The sequence below is a fragment of the Vicugna pacos genome, chromosome 3, assembly GCF_048564905.1.
Source record: "Vicugna pacos chromosome 3, VicPac4, whole genome shotgun sequence".
Taxonomy (NCBI): domain Eukaryota; kingdom Metazoa; phylum Chordata; class Mammalia; order Artiodactyla; family Camelidae; genus Vicugna; species Vicugna pacos.
In genome coordinates this window covers 109,159,399-109,173,746 of record NC_132989.1, presented here as the reverse complement: position 1 = coordinate 109,173,746, position 14,348 = coordinate 109,159,399, and the positions used below count along the sequence as shown (strand labels likewise).

The 14,348-nt window shown below is 41.0% G+C and overlaps 1 protein-coding gene across 1 annotated transcript in view; it reads right to left on the bottom strand.

The window, feature by feature from the left end:
• The window catches only part of MARCHF11 (membrane associated ring-CH-type finger 11), a 104,609-nt gene that overhangs the window by 10,049 nt on the left and 80,212 nt on the right, over positions 1–14,348 (bottom strand). Inside the window, exon 3 of the mRNA XM_072958833.1 lies at positions 8,215–8,407. Coding sequence (XP_072814934.1) covers positions 8,215–8,407 — 193 coding nt within the window. The remainder of the gene's footprint in view (positions 1–8,214; positions 8,408–14,348) is intronic.

Genomic DNA, 14,348 nt, shown 5'->3' with positions numbered 1-14,348 from the left:
CTGGGTTCCATCTCTGCATCTCAGGGGCATCAGGTTGTTCCTTCCCAACTGGATCTTTAATCTTTCTTCCAATTTCATCTGGGTCTGTCCTCTCAGCATTTGCTCAAACCTAACTCTGCCATTAAAACAGATAAATAGAACCTCTCTTAATTCCACACACATCTCTCTAGATTCTACCCTCATACCTGTGTTCTTTTTCAGCCAAGTTTATAAATCAGCTTATACTGGGAGCCCCTTTCTGCCTATCTCAGCCATTCTCAGCCTACTGTAACCTTGTGTCTATCCATTCAACCCCATATTGCCGAATCCAGTTGAGACGATGGTCAGAGCAGAGCCATTCAAGGAATGACACAGCAATTCACACCAAAATGGCAGAAGATTCAACTCCCAGTAGGCTTAAGATGGGAGGAGGTTTGACTTCTAATAGACCTTGAGCTTCATTATACACCCATTGTAATATATTAACATGATGAATAACATGCCCACAGGTGCCATGACCATCCCAAGGTTAACCACAAAAGGTCAAAGAGTGGGCGATGGCCCAATTTCTGGGACTCCCAGCCCCTTCCCCAGGGCAGCTGGAACAGTCCTCCCACTTGTAGGCGTGTGAAGCTACCGAGCCCATAAAAACTGGCAACAGCACCCCTCATGGCCACCTCTCTTGCTCCCTCCTCTTCAGAGAGACAGCCACACCCTGTCTATGGAGTGTATACTTTTCCTTTAACCTGAGCACCCAACCCCCACACCTCGTGGCCCTTCTCTCACCTTCTGAAGCAGCCTACACTCTAGGCAGTATGTATGTCTAAATAAATCTACCTTTACTCAGCTGTGGCTCGCTCTTGAATTCTTTCCTGCGTGAAGCCAAGGAAGCACACTTGGCGGGGCACGTCCCAGGGACTCGACGGACACCTAGGACAAGGCCCTCCTCATGCCCACATCTGTCTTCCTGCAGCACAGTGATACCTTTTGGCTTTATTTCACCCACTCTTGACAAGGCACCCGGCACTGTCCGACACTTGCTCTTCCGCCCCCAAGTCCTTCCTCGTCTCACCTGACTCAGCTCTGTCTTTCTCTGGCCATACGCCTCCCTCTGCCTGCTCTCTGTGTCTCACCACCTTCCTCAAATTGCCACTCCTCTCATCCAGTCACTCATCCAGGTTTCAACTGCTACATAAATCTCCAGCTTGAATTTCCGACCTTAAGTATAATTAACCTTCCCCCATCTGCTCTCACATCTATTTCTCTCCTGGCACTTCCCATGCTGTGTTTTAATTGCTTATTTCCCTGCCTGTCTCTCTCCAGCAGCTGGAGAGCAGGGAGGATGCTCTATTCCAAGGCTCGATGAAGCTTTTCCGTAAAGAGCCAGACAGTAAATATCGGAGGCTATGTAAACATCATGATCCCTCTTTGACGAGTTTGCAGTCTCTCACTAACAACACGTAAATGAATGGACATGACTGCGTTTCAACCAAACTTCTTTTATAGGCACTGAAATTTATATCTGATATAATTTTCATGTGCCATGAAATAATCTCCGTGTTTAGTCAACCATTTCAAAATGTAAAAATCATTCTTAGATTAAAAACAGGCAGCACACCCTGTACTATTTATATCTCCCTCCTGCATCCCAGATGTGGGACGCAATAAATACTCAGCGAATGTTGGCCCAAGAGGCGACTAACATTTCTTTGGCTAAGCTGGACCCCGTTGAGAGAGGTGGCCGGAAACAAAACTCACTAATGACAATAGATCTGGTCTGCTGCTAGGCTAATCATGTCAACATTTCTCCGAAAGAACTTGAACTGTACAAGGTCACAGGAGAGTAAGGCGTTGGGTTTTATCCCCCAGGAGGGGGCCTAAGGAGTTAATTCACTTTGAGAGACCATTTCAGGCACAGCCCTGAGGGCAAGTAGCAAAAGCAAGGTCCCTTCTATTTTCTTTCCCGAGACTTTAAAGACAGCAATCCCGCTAATAACCAACTATGATAATAATCTTCAGAGAAATCGGTAAACATCAGTATGATTAAGGCATGGAAAAGCCTATAATTTGTGCCTCCAGAGTAAAGCGATAATAACGGCTTACTTCTCAAAACATATAGAGGGTAAAGATTTGTTTTTCCTCCAGCAATTTTGAATTATAAGGGGCCATTCTGCCTCTCCCTCCAAGGGAGGGAGTGCTCAGAAATCAGAAAGCGGAAAAAGTCCTAGGCTGGGACACGTTGGAGGATGGACAGCCGCTCATGATTTAGGCCGGCCGTGTTGCATCAGACTCCAAGTGCAGTTGGGGCATTTTCTGGGGCATGAAGCGGGTTAAGATATTCTGAAACCAGGAAATAATGATCTGTGCTCATAAAGGAATTCTGCTCTGAGAAATGATTCCAAACAAGCTAGGAGAGCATGCGAATCTGCTGCAGGGGTGACAGACCAGCCAGCGACGCCAGCCTCACCGCCCGTCCTCGCCTGGGAGGAAGTTTGAAGGGAAACCCAGCGGGACTCTGGACAAGAGTAGAAGGTTTCCATCCACCCTACATTAGCAGCTGGATAAAGTTCTCCTAAGTAGCCAAATTGAGACGCTGGAGGGATGTTGGTCCCCAATCAAATTATAGATCAGGAAGCGGAAGCCAGAAATGGAGCAGAGATGGCCGACAGTCTTCTTATGTCTGCAGGGAAAGTTGTGATAGGAGATTCAAAAAGGAAGCACTGGGCTAATTGACTTCCCTAGTTATTTTTCCAAACAGTGTTCAAGTGGAGCTTTTTTCGTGTGCCTTATGATTCATGCAGACTTATCCACATGAATGCTTCCTATGAAACTCAGAATGAGACAACAGGGACAACACCTCCCACCCTCCACCTCCCGCTGTCACCCACAGTGCCAGCCAAGGCACTCAGGCTGCCATCTGCATCCCCTCTCTGGCTGGATGCTGACCTACTGATGGTCAAAGCTCTGTTTTCCTGAGCGATCCAAGTGGCTCAGATCCCAGACTTGGTAGTGGTGGTGGTGACTGGGGTGGGAGGGGGCGGACTATGATGGAAAGTCAGCTTCCTTCACCAAAAAAAAAAAAATCTACTTTACATATATTTGAAGTCTTATGATCAAACTTGCTGATAATTCTGAATGAGGTAAGGTGCAGCCCTGAGAAGAGGTAGAGGGGGTGTTGGTGGCCGACAGCTATTGTCCTCACTTCCCATAGAGAAAGTGTCTTCGATGTGGAGACAGCCCATGTCAGACCACACTGGGTTCTGTGGTCCTGGCTCTCGGTAGGCAGGGCTGGGAAAGAGCTTACTGTGTCAGACATCCACAAAGTCCTCTGTGCAGGACAATACCTCAGGGACCCTAGAGAGTGGTGAATTTGACTGTTCTCTTGATTTTTTTACATTTTCACCTGGAATTATTTGATACATTTTATATTTATTCATAAATATTTTGCAGCTTAAAAAAAATGCTATTTCTCTACAATGACCCAGGAGTTGCCAGCAACTGTCCTTTCAAGCACACTCATCTGTATGTTTGATGACCCTGTGTGACAGTGTGAGAATTGGTGGCTCTCTGGTGGGGGCTCTCCAGAAAACCCACTTTTTTTCCTGCTCTAAATCATGGCATATTTCAATTCTAATGCTAATTTCTTTCTAAGTCTCAGTAAATATGTTTTTCACCTAAAACACTTTAAGAAATATTGTCAACTTCTGAATCATGCTGGGAAGCGCCAGAGAGCATGGAAAGTTTTAAACAGAGGAGAGTTTTAACATCCTTTATATTTTGCTTGGAATGTATGACAATTTTCTTCCTTGGTTGATTCATTTCTTAATTATTCTTTGCTTATGCTGATTGGGTTATATCTGTTGATAGCAAGCCACAGGAAGGAAGATGACCTAAAAGCACCATTTTAGGTGGAAACAACTATTACATGGGCAACTGGTCGTCCTCGATGGTGTGGACTCATTTGCCATAACCAAGACTCTGATTACGCTGAAATTCTTTTGTCAAACTTCTTCACTTTTCCTCATATAATATAAAAAAAAAAGAAAATGTGCATTTCAGATTTCACATCAATAAAATGTTAAATCATGTGTTAGTTTCAGCTGCTGTGCCTGGAGCAAAAAATAGCCAAGTGAAGCAATATCAAACTTCTATTTTCTCAATGTGCAAAATATGGAACTGAGAACCAGGTCCTGTGCCCAGAGCCTTCCCCCGTGCATTTGTGCTTCCTTTCTGAATTTGCTCGTCTTCCTTTGTCCACTGTGCAGATCTCCTTAGAGGGGAGCCAAGAGCAGCAGCCTGCTGTGATTATTTCTGCTCCCTAAATTGCCGCCCCTGGGCTACAACATCTCAGTGATTTAAATCCTTTATATCAGATTAGTTTTCCTAGTGCACAATCATAGTCTGGATGTCATCTATTCAAATATTTAAAAGAGCTCACCAAATATGTAAAGTCATATTTCTTTGTACTCCCACTTCCTTAAGACGTCTCCCACTTACGGTTCTCTGTCTACCTTTTGACCACCACCCGCTCACCTTTAATAGCCTTCTCTTAATTGTCTTGAACTCATTTTCACTTTATTCGTCTTTCAGGGAACAGAGTTACTTTATCATTTAGGAAATACAACTGGTCTATTCAGACAAGGTGAAACCTGTTCATCAAACTCTCACACATTTACCATTCCATCATGTAGAAATCTATCCAATATGGTAGCCATTAGCCAGAGTGGCTATTTAAGTTAATTTAAATAAAGCTAAATTTAAAATTGAGTTTCTCATTCTCACTAACTGTATTTCAAGTGCACAACAGCCAAATGTAGCTAGTGTCTTTTGTATTGGACAGCACAGTTCCACAACATTTTCATCATTGCAGAAAGTTCTGTTCGGCAGACTTGATCGAGATATTTGAACTATAAGAGAATCCAGACCCTTAGGAGAATTCAAAACTTTAATAGCAAGAAGAAACTGGATCGTGGGAAAGCAGACAATGTATTGGTTAATAATAAATGAAAACAACAAACAGATTTACTTTGTCTGGAACTAAGTACATTTTCCCAAGTAAATACATTTTCTAGAGATATTTACATTTCTATTTAACAGTCCAATAATAATCTCTTCCTAAACATTGTATACACTGGCTGGATTATAATATTTTTTGATTCTAGAATAATCTTCTATGGATTTTCAGAATTATTTTTTAAGAAAATTTATGAAGTTGTCAATCTGCTTCTTCTCATTTAGGTATAAACAAGTTTGAAAGCTTGGACGAACAGGAATAGGGGAATGATTCCAATCGCTTTAAAGCAAGCGCTCTGAATAAAGAGCCAATCCTACATCGTCCAGTGGTGACTAGGGAGCCATCTTCCCACTTGCCAAGCATCTCTTCATCCATCAGCCTGCTTGGCTATCACTTCCCCATGAAATCTCCCTGAAACCATTCCCTCTCTGCACAAAACGGCCAGCGTCAATCTCTCCCGGCTGTCCAACTACCATCTCCTGTGCACAATCCCATCGCCGTGCACAGCCCGCTGAATTCTAGGTACCTCACTTACATGTCTGTCTGTCCCTGTAGCTGGGAGCTCCTTGGGGGCAGGAAAATGACCAGCTGTTATTTGCATTCCCAGCACTCAGCACTGTGTCTGACACATAGAAAGTTTATTGGACTGAGCTGAGCAAATTGGACTCAAAGCTGCAAACCTGCTTTTCACTGTAGCTCTGATTCTAGTCTTGTATTTGAGGTATAATCAATGTAACCTATTTTGTTACTGTGTGCGTTTAATTAGGAGACATTTTAATTAATTTGAAACGTTAGCAGGAGCTATACCGGCTATTAGCATCTGGTTGCCTGTTGGCAGCCTGTGTGTATTTGCTTTCTTGACTGTAGTAGGTTCCCATTTCTTGGGAAAAGGTACGATTTTTCTGTGGGTCCGAAGAGACTAATTAATGAGATCGCCAAGTGAAATAAACAATGTTGTTCAGTCTGAATTCTTTAATATTTTCTTTAATATTTTTACTATTTTAATATTTAAAAATAATTCACTGAATGGTGGGGCTTTGATTTGATGAGCCAAAAGACAGTGAAAAGTATGTTAATATTTAAAACTTAGATAAAAATTCACTCTCCAAAGTGTCTCCAGGAAAATGTTAATTTTTGTTCCTTAGAAATTTGACTTCATAGAAAGGTCAAATGCTCAGATTTCAAAAGGGAAGCCCAAATATGTCACATAGTGTCAAAAAGATCATTAGTTCATATGTGTGTACTCCTAAAACTGGAATTCTAATAATCCTGATTAAAGGACTGGCCTTAGCCATCAAAATTTAAGATAGAATGACTCAGCGCTAAAAGCAAGCTGTGAAATTCAAGAAAATGATTCCCTAACCAAGAAATATATGGTCTTTTTCTGTGTTGTAATATCAAGAAAGTCAACTGGAATTTCTTCTCTGCAGATTGGATTGGGAGCTTAGTGGTTCTTTTGTTTTCCATCTCTCCCTTCAATATCAATGAAATACTACATTTTACAACATCTATGTTGCAAGACGAAACAAACACTGTTTCTGAATGCATTGAGGAATTTGTGGGATAATTTCATTAATTCTCCTTTTTTTTTTTAAGAGCCATACCCTAGAGATTAGATTTGTATAGAGATTTCCAAATTTCCAAATGCTTACATATACATTATCATATTTAAGGCAAATTGTTCATATACATGATTAGTCCAGTTAGTCAGGCACCATCTGCTCAGTTTATACATTATTCCTGACATTTCCCTCCTTTCTTTTTTTCTTTCTGGCCTGAAATTTCATCATTTTTCTTTCTCATTAGTCTTGTATTGGTAACAAGAGAGCAAAGAAGAAAAGGAAGTAAAATTCAACCTGATCTTATGTTTTAAATGCATAGAGTTCTTTTTTTAAAAAAAAAAAAGACTGAAAATATTAAAGTTGCTAGTTAAATTAAGGCTGTAGTGAATAGAGGCACTGATTTAAGTGATTTCAAGTATTTTAATGTTGGTGACTTACTCAGATACTCTTAATCTACAACTTCCAGTTAATAGCATAATTACTCGACAACAGTTATTTCCTTTAGTTAAGCCTGTGTGCTAAAGATGCTTATTCCCGTTTTTATAGGCGAGAAAACAGGAATATGGAGGGATGAAGTTGATCTGTCCAAGCAGAGGCCAGGGCTAGAAACCAAGTCATTGGATTCCAGGTTGAGAATCCTTCCCTAATCAGTGCTTCTCAAACTTCAGCGCACATCAGCACCTTGGCGTCTTTGTAAACACCAATGGCTGGTGGGGAGGGAACCTTGAAGTCTCTGATTCAGCAGGTCTGGGGTGGGTCTTGAGAATGTGCATGTCTAAAGCACTTGCTGCAGACGCTGGTGCTGCCATGGTCGTCCTGGGACCATACTTTGCAAACCATGGCTGCCTCCCTCAGCTCTTTTTACATCCCTTAAACTGTAAACCACATCAGGGTAGGGAGTCTCCTGAATCTGGTGTTGCCTCTCTCTGTCCTCCCCCCCATTGTCAACTGGTCATCATCGCAATGCCTATGGCACTTCACACACACACCTGCGTAAATACCCCATGAATTGGCTTCCATTTTCACATAGTATAAGGAAAACAAGAGATTGGTCAAGTGAAAGGCATAAGTAACCATTTCTGTAGGGTCTATTTAAGCTAAAATGTTTCACCCTTTTTCTCTTCTAAGCCAATGAATTTAATAAGGGACATAAAGAGGCACAGGAAAGCAAGGAAAACTGTCCCCAAGTTCTTACCCTTCCAAGGAGCTCTTTATGCCCTTGGGGAATCTGAGTTGCCAGGCGAGGATGTAAGATCTCCAGGTGTCCGTGCTCTCCCTAGATGCACAATATCGCCATTGGCATTTGTCAGTGTTTTCCCAGCTTAGCGAGACGGATTTATTTGCTCTTATCCCTTAGAAATAAATGACCATCCTTACAAGTCCCGCCCCAAATAATTTCTCCAACTCCTTCTTTGTGTTGCAAAATATGTCACTTTGAATGGGCATTATCCTGTTAATTTTTTTCAGACCACTTAGAAATATAGATGCTCTGCTTTTTGAGAATAGTGGCCAGGTTGCCGTACCCCAGATAGGTAATGAATTGGAGAACCAAGGTCACGTGAACCACAACATTCTGTATTAGATCCGACTGATGAAAACAGAACAGCTGCAAGAAATGGATTACTGACAGTTTGTTAACGTCGAACGTCACGATCTTACCTATGCACACTAGATCCATAAAACCATACATTCCATAGCAGATTTGAAAAAGGATGTCCTTCCTCTGCCACACTGCATAGGGGCTGAAGGCGGACCAGAGGAGCCAGGTCACACTCGCTATTAAGAACAGGGATCCTAGGATTACAGCAATCATCTGAACTTTCTCAACCAGTGTTATAGAAATGCTTTGCCACTAAAAGAAAAACAGAGGCATGTAAGAAAAAGGTGCTGTGTATAATTTAAAAAGGAAAAAAAAACATTTTCAGCCCCATGTTTGCTCTTCATGTTAGACCCTTTTCAATCTGATCGGCCCCCAAATGAATTTTTTCATTTCATCCAGGCTATAAAAAATAGACAAGCAGATAAAGATTAATGAATTGCCTCAGCTTCATTATTTTCAGTAATTCACCATTCTGCAAGTTTAATCTAGTTCTATTCCAGATAACAGGACTGAGTGTGTACGGCCGAGGAATATTTAGTACCCAGGAATCATATTAACATCTTTCACACATGCATGAAATTAAATACACTCTGACGAAACACGATGAGGAAGGAGTCCACTATTTGGAAATTTATTTTGTTCTCAACACATTCAGCTACTGCAAAAAAAGGGATTTATCTCTTCCTTGGTGGAAAAAAAAATGTAAAAAGCAAATAAATGTTATACAAGAACATCCATGAAAAATCATTTAACAAACTAAAATAATTACAAGGGAACTATAAAATTGTATGTTATGTGTTATTGGTACATTTCATATAGTTAGATATTACAGATATTACTGGCTATTAATTATCTAATGAGTAATCCATAAAGCCATTATTTGTCAAGATTTAGAATTTGTACATGAAAGAGTATCTTTGAAACTCACAAACTGTATGAGCACACACCATTCAGTGGGGAGAATAATTTGGTGTCCAAAGCATCAATGTTTGAACGGATTTATAGCACAAATGATGAAAAATCTTTTGAGGGTGTTAACTTGAGAATTAATCAGTCATGCTCCCACTTTGGCGTAATGGAGACAGAAACAAAACTAGGATTGCTGTGATGGTCTGTCTGCCAGCACACAGTGAAACTCAAAATAACCGGCACCATCTCATTGTGCGGGAGAGCGTTGTGGCTCTTGCAACATGTGGCTTGTCAGAAGAATTCCTAAACAGTTTAAATAACCTTTAAAAACAAATGAGCTTAAACAACCACTGCCCATCGGGTGAATGTGGTATTTCCTTAATGTCTTTACTTACCTGAAGTCTGACTATGTGCATCCCCCAGTGGCAGTCTGCCACTGCTCAGAACTTCCCTCTGTCCCTCAGTGCCTCTGCCTCTGCCTCTCATCGTATCATTCATAGATAATAGTTTCAAATATGCATTTAATCTTGCATATTCTTGGATACTATTAAATTCTACGTTTGTTGAAGATGAAATATCAGAATGCATCTGAAATATTTCATTCTCTAAAGTCATTTACGTTATGCTTCTCTTAAAAAAACAGACCCAAATGACAAAGCTTGTGGAGTCTATAAAAAAGGTATTTGTAACCACTTTAACATGAAGCTTCATTTATTGAAAAGTGATTCTTGCTTCTACAATTCTGTATGAATAGTAAGTAAGCTAGTCAATATTATTTTACCATTAGAAATGGATCAATGTATTTCAAGCACATGTCTGAAGTTTTTTTTTTTTTAGCTAGCTTCCTGGAATAATTTTAAACATATTAATTTCAAACAGCTAGGCATTGAATTTTAAACCGTTTAAATTTGCTGCCACCAGACAAGTGTGAAGTGTCAATGTCTGTGTCTCGTTTAGTTTTGATGTTCATTAAAATTTGCATTAAATGCAACAACATGGTAAGCAATATAGAACACTACTTCCAGCTAATTCTGTCCTAGATGGGTGCTGTGGTGTCTGTATGCACCACGTGGTCCTTTGTCAGTTTACTAGTCACATCAAATTAATGAAAACAAAGCAGCCTTTTAAATCCATGAGGCAAAGTTGTCCTGTGTGTGTGTGTGTGTGTGTGTGTGTGATTTTCATATAATGGGCCACATGTTTCAAAAGACATAGGCCTGAAACACAGGAGCTGGGGGATCAAAAGGAAGTGAAGAGGGTTCACCTCAAATGAGCTTTGCATCCTGACATTTAGTTTCCTTTTGCCAGGAATCCTTTACGTTCCAGATGCATTACATAACTTTGGCGGAGTTCCCTTTGGACAGCTCAGTATTGTGTAATTAATTAGATTTGGCCTCCGTTAGGCTGATTAATTAGTTGGCCCAGACTGTCTGCGCGCCAGTTCAGTAACAACGTGATGGTCACAGGCCGCAGGCACAGTGGAGTGGACCCTGCTGGGCCTTTGCATCCGGGCGAACTGGTGGGGGTGATTTTATGCTGCTGTAGTGTGTCCCGGGACACGGGAAACTGTGTGGCTTTGGGCTCAGAGCCAGCATGACGGCAAGGTCTGGGAAGCCATGCTCAGGTGGCAGGTTTCCCACGTGTGAGGCTCGGCAGATCCTCGACAAGGACGGTGAGCGAACAAAGGGACAGACTTACTAAGAGAAAGAAACATGGATGCTTCACACCTGTTTGGTGTTGCCAAGTTTAAAATGGGTTAAAATTCAAATGCCTGGCTCTTTGAAATGACTGGGTTTAAAATTACATCAGGAAGCTGAGAAAAAAAGAATGACTCTTGATTACAATACACTGGGAAGCTCAATTATTTACTCTTATTATAGAAAGCATTTTTCATTGTGGATAGAAGAAGTAATTCGAGATTTTTGAAGCTTGTTTTTAAAGAAGGTTAAACTGTTCAAAATCTATAATGAGCTCTCTAAAATTTTTGGTTTTGTATCACTTCACTAATGATGCAAATGTGCAAATGTGTCTGAACATGCAGAGACGTTCTTCACATACTGATAAACATTCAAATTAGTAACACTGCACTGAACAGCTAAAAAGGACAGACCGTTAAGGAAATGGAAGTTATTAAACCAACTAGAAATACAGAGATTTCTCTTTGAACACTGATGTCATCTTGATAATTTCTTTATCCACTATATACTGCTCTCTTATTTTTACCATTATGTGCAGAAAATGGGATTGTTTATATTCTTCCTCTAGGAAAATAGTGTTTTTCCCACAACTAGGAAACACCCACTCAGCACCCCTGGCCTGGAAGTCTCATATTATCCACCAGCCTCAACCGAAAGGAGCTGTGTGAACGGATCATGAGCTTGGACAATAAAAACAGAAGATGAGTGTCTTGTGGCTTCTCTCTCTCCACCCCAATGGTATCCAAGACCTGGATTTCAATTTGTAAGACACTTCTGAATCTTGAACAAAATTTGTCAACTGCTGAACACTTTCGTCCTCTAAAATTTGATATGTAAATATGTGCATATTTTTTCATTTAAATTTCTTCCCAGGTTTGGAAAGGAAAGTAATATAACAATAACCAGATTAGTTAAATAATTGCTATTATTTCCTTTGTTTCCATAAGATGTAAATAAATAAGATGACTCCCTTATATTCCTGAAAAGCTGTTCTCTTCTACGCAGCTATTGGACCTATGGTTTCCAACAAAAATAGGGCCGATTGGCTCCTCTTCTGGAAGTCCATTCTCTTTAGCATATTAGAAGATGTAATTTAATAATCATGGCCTATATTTATCCAGGGCTAAAATGTGCCAGGCACTTTTCTGATAAGTTACATGCATTAACTCATTAACAGAGGCAGAGAGAAGTTAAACAATTTGCCTGAAGTTAAACACCAAGCAAGGACTGGAGCTAAACCCAGGTGGTCTGGCTTCTAGGTTCATGCTCTCAGCCCTTATGATGTCTGATAATTTCGCTGAGCTCTGATGACAATTAATTGCATGCCCCACTGTCTTTTCAGTGCCATGGCAATTTTCCTGATCAAAATTTCGAGTCTGCCTTCCCTGGTCTAATGAAATAGCTTTCTAGCTGGATGTCCAGCGGTGAGTTACCCGCTGATCCTCTGTGTAACTCCTAAGTCTACATTCCTGAGGAAAGGAGAGCCGCCCCTGCTGGGCTGGACTCCAGGCTCCAACAGGGAGATTAAATGTCTGGTTCAGCACACATTCCCCGTGCCTGGCACGTAACTGTTGCCGGAAGGATGAAAGAAGTGGATGAAGGAATATTATGAGGAAGAGAGTAAAGAAGGGAAGAAGGAAGTCGGAAGGAAGGAAGGGAGGGAAGAGAGAGGTTCACTCCTCACTTCGGTTTCACCTGACTTCTTTATGTTCTCCCCAATGCCACGTACATTTCACTTTGGCCCCTCTTTGCCTCTGGGCACCTTCCTCCCTGGCACACAGTGTCCTTCTTCCCTTTCTCACCTGGTGACATCTCATCCATCCATAACTGGTTGTGACGGCAACTCTTCTAAAAAGCTGTCCCCCTTCTGCCCTTCCTCTTCTAAGCAGAACCTCTCTTTGTGGGCCCCACAATCCACTATTTATACTTCTGCTGCACGTAGATTTTTTTCTCGCTGGAATCCCAGATAGATGTTAATCTCCCTGTTGTCCACGGACTGCATGTCATCAAGGAAGACACCCTCCCTTGTGTTCACCAAACAGCCTAACACACCTGGTCAACGCTTTAAATACACTATATTCTGATTTTAGTTTCCGTCACCTATCTGATTGCAGGATTAACATTCCCTCCACACCCATTCTATCATTGCCTGCAGGATAAAGGTCCAGACACCAGTGAGAAGAGAAATGAGACTTTAAACTCAGATCTGTTTCCAAAGCCTAAGTTCTTTCTAAAGTGTCCTTCTTTCTCTCTGACTGCTCTTACAGTGGGCCTTCTCTCTGCCCACTTAAACTGACACATCTTACATCTGAAAGCAAAACCGAAAAGGACATAATTAAACCTATCTAAAGGGTAGTTGTAGAGATGACAAAAAGTCAACAAAAGCAAAAAGCAGCTCAGCAGAGCGTCAACTAAATCTGCCCTGTGTTTTCCAAATGGCATCTTCATGTACTTCTTGAGTCTGAAAGTTGCAGTTTGTTAAATGGATATTAACATAAACATGACACTCTCAAAGAGTTATACTTTTAAAAATTTTAATGATGTTTGGAAAGAGTTAAATAAACATACAGTGGAAATTATTTAATGTTCTCTTTATATACAACTATTCGAAGATGCAACAAGTAAGGTCCATCAGTCCTAGAAAGATGCAGAAAACGTGTGTGGCCCCAACTTGGGAATCATTGTGTGTGAGGGTCCATGTGGGAGTGGTACCCTTCATGGGAGATTGGATAAATACCTCAATAATGACCACATACTGCTGTGAAACCATAGCAACAATTGTTGCCCTCAACAATGAAATCTTACAAATTATCACAGGTTTATTGCTGCCTTCAGACAAGAAAGGATGAGAGAAAAAGCTAGGAATTTTGGTTAAAGAAATGATGGGAGGCCAAGCCAAGGCAAGACCGAGTCTCCCCCGTGTATAAATCACTTCCAGGCAGCAAGCTGAGAACCGGAGAAAGGCGACTACTCCATCAGGCCTCCAGGAAGCTATTTAGAAAGATGTTCCTGTCATTCTGTTGTCTGAAAGAGTTAATGCAGCTTCTCAATTTAGAATCCAATTTCCTCCCCGAAAATACCACGTGCTCAGAGGGAGTGAGGCTGAACTCCGAGGAAGTAGACTCGCTCAGTGTGTGTTAAATCATTCAGTCCGAAGCACTGTTTCGTCTTTGCTTTTACAAGGCAGGCCAGATATGAATCACAGCTAATAGATTTGTAGTGCAATGATTTATAGCACGCAGTGTGACAGAACACCTGCTCTTAAGAAGTGTCCTCTTCACAAAAACGAATTTAGCCAACACTTATTTTCAGTCATCTTTAGACGGTGTTTAAATTGAACCACTAAAGTTGGGCTTTGAAATGCTGGCAGAAAACATCTCAATATGTGATCAATTTGACGTGCAGATAAAACATTCAGTTAATTATATGCCCATTCTTTGTAGAGTTGTATTTATAGGCTGCATATTAAAAGTGATTTCATGGTTTAATATGAGTCTTCACTGCAAGAAAAGCATTTTCATAAACTTATCAGACCTGAGATAAAAGTCAGACAAAAGAAGTTTGCTTTGCCTGAGAAAGGTGAAATC